The following is a 10360-nucleotide window of genomic DNA, read 5'->3' on the forward strand; positions in this document are numbered from 1 at the left end:
GAGCGTCGTTATTAGAGCAGGATCTGAGCTGAGGGTGGGATCAGCTGATGATAAGTTACACGTGTTACAGTGCAAGGGTCTTACTTTACTCTAGTCTACCTCAAGAGCTGGACTATCACACTCACCAGTCTGATATGAGAGGTGCACAGGACTGAAGAGGAACAAGCCACCCCTCTCATATTGCTTTATTTTATTTTATTTTATCATAATTTCGGTTGTTTACTCCACCACTTTCACTTGAACCAAAGATGTCCTGCCTGTTGCTTGGAGTACTAAGGAGGTGAGTGTCTTATAGACATATTTAAACTACAATTGTATATTTAATATGTAATTATACATATTAATATATATATATATAATGTAATTATTATATATATGCTACATTTATTTATATATTAATATATTTACACATATAATATTTAATACAAGCTGCTATTATTCTCATATATTATTCAGATCATTTCATTTATTTTCTGGTTGTAGCTAAAAACAGTAAAAGAGAGAATGAAAGGTCTAGGTTTATTATTCTCCTGCAGTCTACAGTATCATCTTTCTTGGGTAAACATCCTTGTTGTATAGTTTCTTGTGAGATCAGATATTTAAACAAACTTAAACTGTTCTATAAAACATTTGTCAACACCCTGTACAATTACAGTGTCACCTCCCTTGTTTTAGTGGGGGTACTAAACTACAATAGTTTGTAATAATGCAGAATGATCTTTGATAGAGTTATATAAAAAATACAGAGTAAATTATAATACTCCAGAGTCCGGCAGTCTGGTATTGCCAAATAATGACATTTGCCACATATTACATGTCACTATTAGACTGAAACTAGTGTTATTGAGTGTGTCACGTACAGGAATGCAGCAACGTAAGTCACGTAGAGAAATGTTTAGAGACTCTATGTATCCAGAGTCTGAAAAACAGGTTATGAGTGAACAAATAACCATCACCTTTGACCACAAAAGCAAAGTCACAACAAGCATTTCTGAGTCATTTGTTAAACCGGAATGTTGAATATATTTAGAGATCAGTAACAAAGTGAGAATAATGATGTTGAACAAAAGATATCCATGCAGATCCATTTTATTGCATCTATATCTGCTCTGTCAATCTCTCACCAGAATGAGTGATTACATCAGCACAGGACTTCAAGTAAATATGCACAGTGTGAAAGTCTCTACTAGCTAAACTTTACCCTGCAAGATGCATGATACCAGTATCTGATTGTTAATCTGACGTATATGTGTGTATGTGTGTGTTTTGAGTGAAAGGGTCTACTAACTTGTTTAAAAAGTTATTTTTTGTACTTAAACGCCCTTGAGGTATAGCTCTAATGCATGCATGAGGTTTAAAATGAAAAGCACCCTTTTGGCTGAGTTTTATTATTTCACGTTTCTCAAATTGTTACGTGTGTTTTGTGTTCATGCATGAACATAGTGTGCTTGAAGTGGCCATACCCTGTTTAACCAGACTGAGGGGAGGGGAGGGGAGTGAATGCCAAGGAGGCCATCTGATTGGTTGGTTCATGTGGGGGTGTGTTTAACTGCCTATGATAATTGATGGTTTAAAGCTCAGTGGTTATTGATGAAAGTCAGGATCATGGGGGTCAAAACCATGATAGACTCAAAGACATTGTTCTAGTTAAGTTCATATACTTTTTAAGGCTTTTGAAAACAATAGAGGGGAATTATGGGGTAGGGAGTGTGGCAATTGGGGTGGGGGTTTGTGCTGAACTGAATCAAAGGGTAAAGGAAAGGAACTCCTCTTGCTATCCTTCAAATATTCTCTTAATTATAGCCAACAGGCCTTGCAGTCACGAGCCGTCTTGTTAATTGAATATGCTGACCGTGCTCAGCTCACGAACACTGTTAAAGAATGACAAGCTGGTCTCAGATGATTTTTGACCCATATTTTAGTTCAGAAAGCAGAGGATTGAATGGCAAGAACAAAAAGGTCTCTCGTCTAGCATGAAACCTTTGTTCTGTTTTTGCTTTTTTGTTTGCTCACTGAACTTGTGGTTTTTCCTTTCTTTAGCTTTCTCTCTCTCATTTTTCTGTTTTCATGTGAGAAATACTGATAGAGAATATCATCTTCTCCCCCTCATCCTTTTTTTTTTGTCTTTATCATGCATTTTATTCAGTTTATTGAGATGGTATGCATTCTATCAGTTTGTGCATTCCCTGGGAATCAAAGCCATGACCTTGGCTTAATATTGTAAATTAAAAGTACAATAAATTACTTGCTGTAAATGGAAAAAATATATATTTTCAGACAGTGATAAAAAAAATATTTTGCAGAAAAAGGCGACTTAAAATCTGAACTGGGCTGCAAACCTTTGACTATACTGTTAAAAATTATTTTTTGAAGTTGTAAATAAAACACATTATTGGAGCATGTTGTACAAGAAAACAAGTTTTTCTATTTAAAAAAGAAAATCTGTTTTTATTTAATGTGTTACCGGTACTTGCCGTTTTCTTGTAATTGTTTGTGAAATTCACTAGCAATTTCTGATTGAACATTTTTTTTCTGTCTTCAGTGTAGTACAGTACATGTAATGCATTTCATTCCAAAGGACACTAATTAATCTTGCAGCTTCTTAATCACTTATCTTTCAGTTCCGGTCAAAGATCTGTGTTAAAGTACATTTAGTGGTTATGATGCAACATTCATAATGACATGCTACCAGCTCAAATATATTTTAATCAATGTATTATTACAATTATCAATGTAACATGTCATGGATTACATAGATCATCTGCTTTATACATTATCTACAGTCTTTAGCTTAGACTTTAAACTGAGTTGGCTTTATATTATCCACCTTATTTTTAACCATAAGAGCGTTCACATTTTTGATAGAATGTGTAAGACTTCCGGTGTCATACTGCCATCAGCTTCTAGTTATTTTAGCTGTACAAACACAGTCCATTATTTTGCTTGATATTGCAAACTGTTAATTGTTATCATAGTATTTAAATTATAGTAATAAGCACACTGGTTTGTAGTGCAAATACATTTGCCGTTTACCGCTTTCACTTTTATCCTCGTTATTTATACTTAGAGCAGCTTGGAAGGCTAGCACATTCACCAGAAATAGCTTACTTTCTGTCAAAAATACAAGGTGGATTCCAACTTAGATTAGGCCGTTGTGAGGACACACTCTCTTTAATAAGGCTACGTCCACACGAAGCCAGAGCTTTCCCTATTCAATCTTTTTTTTCCCCTCGTCTCAAGAAATATCTGCGTCCACACGAAACCACGAAACCGACACAAAATGATGTAGTAGCAGAATAAACATTGCACATCTATGAGCAACACATGGTAGCCATGTGTTTCGTTCCTGTGTGAATGGGTGTTTTTGAACGAATTCAGTCGTTTCGTTCCTGAATGAATCAACGTTTTGAACCAATCTTCTGAGTGAATGATTCAAATGACTCATAAAGACAGTGACTTGTCGCCTCCTGCTGGTGTATTGATGTTACTTTACAGAGATCGCTGAATAATTCCCACCACTAATACACAGAATGATACAAACGGTGAGAAGTCACTTGTTGCGTCCCAATTCGCCTACTTATACTATGCCCTAAAAGTATGTACTCTTTTTGTGAAGAAAAAGTACATACTTTTGAGTATGTAGCAGAATAGTAGGCTAGCTTTGGGACATACTACTTCGTCATAGCTGCTTTTAACAGACGCTCTGTTGCTTAGTTACGTGCATTCTGTGACTGTTTAAACTGCACTGCCAATCATCTTGTCACAGTTAACATCATCCACATTTCGTTTAATTTGATTTCCTACCGTATTGGAGAGAAATGAAGAGGCACGTTGATCTGCCAGTCGCGGGTCTATCATGCCGAGAACTCTGCTCATATGTTTGCATAATGATGCATTTAAAAGTTAATGACCAAACGTATCATTATAAAAGTTCACAGTGTTGCTGCAGATGAAATATAACGTGGATAACATTAAATTAATATTTTTCATCAGGTTAGACATTGATTATTTATCACTCAAATCCCTTTCTCTACCTGTCCGTCGGTCGCGTATATCGCCATGTTTGTAATTTTTAACAGTTTTTATGCGTGTTTGTAGTTCTAATCGAATCCTAGTCCACCGCGCAATGTGTTGTGGGCAATATTAGCCGTTAGAGTGTGCACGGATCTGCACTTCGAATTCTAACCGGAAGTAGTAAGACCATCCGGGAATCTTTGGCATACTTTTTTAAACATACTATGAATTGGGACATACTAATTCTATTTTCGAATACTATTTAGGACGGATAGTATGCGAATTGGGACGCAGCAACTGTGTTGTTGGACTGTATATCAACACACTAACTATTAATAAGATACATTTAAGTTTGTATGGTCTGTGAATTTTTGTAAAATGTTTACATGCATAACTAACTTAAAAGCTCAAATGTATCGCGATTAATCGCAAACGTTTTTGTTTACATAATATATGTGTGTGTACTGTGTATATTTATTATATCTTTATAAATACACACACATACATGTATATATTTAAGAAAAATATGTTATGTTTATATATTAAATATATTTATCTGTAATATAAATCATATAAATATATACATGTAAATATTTTCAATATATATACTGTATGTGTGTATTTATATATACATAATAAATATACACAGTACACACACATATATTATGTAAACAAAAACTTTTATTTTGGATGCGATTAATTGTTTGACAGCACTAGATGCATGCTATTTACAGACCATATCTATATGTTGTTGTACTAATGTCTGTGTGTGTCCATACAGGTGGAATGCCATCAGTACAGCTTCAATGGGTGTGCGGTCACTCGCCTCCATCCCCTCTCTGCCCCCGTCGGTGGCGGAGTTTGTGTCGGGCGCTGTGGCTGAATGTAAACCTACTAAAGTGCACGTGGTCACAGGCACTCCAGAGGAGACAGCAGACATCCTGGCCAACCTGGAGAAAGAGGGCATGGTGAAGAAACTCAGCAAATATGAAAACTGGTAAGTGCTTCTTTCAAGTCTCATCATTAGTTTTTGAACCAATACTGATGATAATATGAATGATTTTACATTGCCTTAATCCTGATTTAAATTTCTACTCTTTTCTGTGTGCAGCTGGCTGGCACGTACTGACCCCAAAGATGTGGCTCGTGTGGAGAGTAAAACTGTGATTGTCACTAAGGACCAAAGAGACACTATTCCCATTCCCACCGGAGGTGCCAAGTCCCAGCTGGGCAGCTGGATGAGTGAGGAAGACTTTCAGAAAGCCAGAGAGGACCGCTTTCCTGGCTGCATGGCAGGTGTGTATTACTTAAACCACTGAACAATAACTGAAACCTGTCAAATAGTTCCTTCAACCACCAGAAAAATGTTGTGGAAAATATGTCTTAAATAAAAATAAATATTAAAATAATTATATTAAATAATATAAATATGATTTATTATATAAATATATTCAATATTATTTTATATATTACTAAAGATTATTTAGAATTATATAAAACATGATTTAATTTAAATATTACAAGTATTAAATATTCGAAATATTTTTTAACATATCAAATATAACAATATATATCAATGAATATGTTCAATAATAATGACACCACTGAAATCCAGGGATCTGAATCAGCTCTTTAAAATGCTGAAAGAGCACTCGTCTATATTGTGCAGCTGGATATATGCCCGGTTATAATGCTCTTCTCCATTATTTGATCATCATTTGATAAATAACTGCTGCCATGATCAATAGTAAATGTACACAAAGCAGAGCTCTCGTAAATCAAATTCAGTTTGCTGTGGCACCTGCCTTCCATAGACAGCAATAGTGCAATGTTAACTGTGTCAAGCAAATAGAAATATTATATATAACAATTCTGACTTGTATAGAAAAGAGGCTTGTGTGCGCTGAGACGAATAACAGAATCCTGTCATTAGAGCTTCATTTGTATTTTACCTGACATATTCCTTATATGTCCGAATATCCATCAAATTTTTCATCAGTCCACACACTCATGTAGGATAGTCTGGGACAATGAAAGGAAACTTTCAGAATGCCCAAAACATCTCTTCAGTATTTGTGTCTTTCTGTCCCTCTATAGGACGCACTATGTATGTGATCCCCTTCAGTATGGGCCCTGTGAACTCTTCTCTTGCTAAGTTTGGTGTTCAGGTGACAGATTCTCCATATGTGGTGGCTAGCATGGGCATCATGACACGCATGGGGACTCCTGTGCTGGAAAAACTAGCCGAGGGTGCGGAGTTTGTGCGCTGCCAGCACTCTTTGGGCCGACCTTTACCACTCAAAGGTACCTTACTGCTTTATTTTAATGTCAAATTAAATGTAAATGTGACTCAGTCGATCAAATGAAACTCTAAATTTCACCAGTTCCTTCAAATGATCGACTGTGTCACTTTATTTGCCACATTGTTTATTATTTTCAAATGTTATTTGGCTTAGTACATTACCTTACAAATGTTTGGGGTCAGTAAGATTTTATGTTTTCGAAAGAAGTCTCTCATGCTCACCAAGGCTGCATTTATTTGATTAAAAATACAATAAACACAGCTCTATTGTGAAATAGTACTATCATTTAAAATAAATTGTTTTCAAATTTGATATATTTTGAAATGTAATTTATTCCTGTGATGGGGAAAAAAATGAATTTCCATCAGCCATCACTCCAGTCTTCAGTGTCACATGCTCCTTCAGAAATCATTCTAATATACTGATTTGCTGCTCAAGAAACATTTCTTATTATTTCCAATGTTGAAAACAGTTGTGCTGCTTAATATTTTTTTGTGGAAACCGTGATGCATTTCGTCAGGATTCTTTGATGAATTGAACGTTTAAAAGAACAGCATTTATTTGAACTATAAATCTTTTGTAACATTATAAATCTCTTTACTTCTGATTAATTTATTGTGTCCTTGCTGAATAAAAGTATTCATTTATAAAAAGAAAAAAACAACTTTTAAACGGTAGTGTATGTATATATATTTTTCTCATCAATATCTTATCTTTCTGTGTTCGTCCCTCACAGCTCCTTTAGTAAACAGCTGGCCTTGTAACCCGGACAAGGTGTTGATCTCACATCTTCCTGACACCAGACAGATCCTGTCCTTCGGCAGCGGTTACGGTGGAAACTCGCTCCTTGGAAAGAAGTGCTTTGCTCTTCGTATCGCCTCACACATTGCCAAAGATGAAGGCTGGTTGGCTGAACACATGCTGGTATGGGACATCAGATAGAATTCCCAGATTTGTCTTGCTTATCCCCTATTAGACATTTGAGTTTAATGAAAGTTTACAACCTTATATATTATATATTAGCCATATCGATCAAGTAACAGTGCATTGTACTTATGTACTACTCTTTTAGCTGGAGTCATCATTTGTAAAACATTATGTTGATAGACGTCACTGTTTCTTTCTCCACCAGATTCTGGGAATCACAAATCCTCAGGGTGTAAAACGTTACATTGCAGCAGCGTTCCCGAGCGCTTGTGGGAAAACTAACCTGGCCATGATGAAACCAGCGCTGCCAGGCTGGACGGTTGAGTGTGTGGGCGATGACATTGCCTGGATGAAATTTGACAGTCAGGGTGAGAAATATGACTTGTCCTAGACAACATATGCATCTGTTGACATAGCATGGCAAGTGTGGGTTTATGGGCAGCCAGGAAATGACACCATATCTTTTATTTGAGCATTTTTATTGGGCAGCAGAAAGAGAACTAATTAAAATAGAAATAAGTACACGGCTCTCAGTAAACAAAACACACAGTTGCTGAGAAACAGTTTTGCCATATAGTGTTGATTGGAATACTGTTGTTTATGGTTATAGAGACAGTGGTGTATTTTGACTCTCTTCACCAGGTAAACTCAGAGCCATTAATCCAGAGAATGGTTTCTTTGGAGTTGCCCCCGGGACGTCCCTGAAGACAAACCCTCATGCCATGGCAACCATCTCCAGGAACACAGTGTTCACTAACGTGGGAGAGACCAGTGATGGGGGAGTTTGGTGGGAGGGTCTGGAACCACCTGCACCTGGAATCAAACTCACAGACTGGCATGGAAAATCCTGGAAGTATGGTAAGATTGTTTAGTAAACGCATTTTTACAAAATATCAAAAAGTTCTTAGAAACATTTATATTCTTATATTTGTAGTCTGCAACATTTATATATAAACCTTTCAAAAACAACAAATAATATCATGTATTTATATAGTAAATAAAATGACCTATTATTATTGTTATATGGACAGCATCTGTGGCATGGTGTTATAATGGAGTTGGTTTATCTCTTCTTGTGTTTCTCAGGTGATTCTACACTGTGTGCTCATCCGAACTCTAGGTTTTGTGCCCCAGCTGGCCAGTGCCCCATCATAGACCCACTCTGGGAAAGTGATGAGGGCGTCCCCATTGATGCCATTGTATTTGGTGGAAGAAGACCAGAAGGTGGGTAGTATCACTGAATCAAAACTGTATATTTAAAATGCACATATTATGTAAGAAATTAATACATTTAAGGCCCATTCACAATTAACTAAAACCATAAAAAAAACAAAAAAAAAACATGTTTGTTACCTGAAATAAAATAAACACACACACAACAAGTGGAAAATACAAAATAGAAAATATAAAAACCTTTTTCAAAATATTAATAAAAACTAGAATAGTATCTTGATACTAACACTGTTTCATACCAAGGACAATAACTATAACAATAATGCTAAAAATATCGTTTTAAAATCTTTCTAAATTTAAAAGAATAGCATTGGCACAAAGGAAAGATATCATTGGAATCACTTTTAAAATATCAATTTTTTTCCTGCTGATGAACGATAACATTGACAGCCAATCAGAATCCATCCTGCTTTAAGGAGCTCAGGCATTTAAAGTGGCAGATGACAAAACTGCAGAGCATCATTATAAGTTGGTGTGGATGCTATTTATCATTATTTATTGCTCGTTATCGTCATAGTTAACATTCTTGGTGTAAACAGTAAGGATGCATTAAATAAAAGGTTACAGTTAAGACATCTATAAATTTACAAAAAAAATTAATTTCACATAAATGCTGTGCTTTGCCATCACGGGAATGAATTACATTTTGAATATATTAAAACAAAAAGCAGTTATACTGTAATAATATTTCACAATAATGTCATTATTACTGCATTTTCAATCAAATAAATGCACCCTTGGTGAACATAAGAGACTTCGAAAATATTTAAGAAAGCTTACTGACCTCGAACTTTCTAACAGTACTGTATATATACATAGACATATGTTATACATTATACCTTAAAATGTACCTGTCTTTTTTCCCAGGTGTGCCTTTGGTGTATGAGTCATTTAACTGGCGTCACGGTGTGTTTGTGGGTGCAGCCATGAGATCTGAATCCACAGCTGCTGCTGAACACAAAGGTACAAATTTTCATTTCTCCATATGGTAAACAGTACACAAAAGTGTACACTACTTTTAAGCACTTACTGACAAACTGAGCAAAAAGCTCATACTGATATTTACACATTATAATATATGGCTAATTTTCTTTAGGTAAAGTAATCATGCATGACCCCTTTGCCATGCGTCCTTTCTTCGGTTACAACTTCGGTGACTACTTGGCCCACTGGTTGAGTATGGGGACGCGCAAGGGCCAGACCCAACTCCCCAAGATCTTCCACGTCAACTGGTTCCGGAAAGATCAGAAGACCGGCTCTTTCTTGTGGCCAGGGTTTGGAGAGAACGCCCGCGTCCTCGAGTGGATCTTCAAACGATGCGGCCGTACCAGTAAAGACGAGGCTGCCACCAAAAGCATTGTGGGATGGATTCCACAAAACGGTGCCATAAACACAGAAGGCCTAGGTGGAAATATCGATATGGGTGCCCTCTTTGACCTGCCCAAACCCTTCTGGCAGAAGGAAACACAGGAGCTTCGGACCTACTTCGCCCAGCAGGTTGGAGCTGATCTGCCCGCACAAGTGGAAGGAGAGCTGAGGGCGCTGGAGGAGAGAGTGAGGGATTGAACAGATGCTACATTACATTGATGTTGTGCAGATGTGAAGAATAGGATGGGATGAGGTGGAGGTAACTGTTTTAATGTGACTGTTGCACTGCAGTGGATGCTGCACCTGAGAAACACAAAACCAAAAAGTTCACAAGATGCCATCAGTGTTATCAATACCTAGGTGCCTTATTTGATCTTACAGTAGAAGCTAAAAACTCTATTTAATGTTTATAAACTATGTCCCAAAATGTCTTTTAGATTATTTTACTAAAACAAGACCACATTATGAATTTAAACCACAGCATCTTCAAAATATATATAGTTTAAGAGCACACT

General features: G+C 36.4%; 1 protein-coding gene across 1 annotated transcript; it reads left to right on the forward strand.

Annotated features, from left to right (window-relative positions):
* Positions 1-14: 14 nt before the first annotated feature.
* On the forward strand, positions 15-10354 carry LOC107691411 (phosphoenolpyruvate carboxykinase, cytosolic [GTP]-like). Its single transcript, XM_016489986.1, has 10 exons — positions 15-280; positions 4796-5011; positions 5126-5310; positions 6112-6318; positions 7054-7241; positions 7450-7612; positions 7887-8102; positions 8331-8468; positions 9345-9440; positions 9574-10354. The coding sequence occupies exons 1-10, from the start codon at positions 249-251 to the stop codon at positions 10041-10043; spliced, it is 1911 nt and encodes a 636-aa protein (XP_016345472.1). The 5' UTR covers positions 15-248; the 3' UTR covers positions 10044-10354.
* The last annotated feature ends 6 nt before the right edge of the window (positions 10355-10360 follow it).

The sequence above is a fragment of the Sinocyclocheilus anshuiensis genome, unplaced genomic scaffold (assembly GCF_001515605.1).
Source record: "Sinocyclocheilus anshuiensis isolate Anshui unplaced genomic scaffold, SAMN03320099.WGS_v1.1 scaffold106, whole genome shotgun sequence".
NCBI lineage: Eukaryota > Metazoa > Chordata > Actinopteri > Cypriniformes > Cyprinidae > Sinocyclocheilus > Sinocyclocheilus anshuiensis.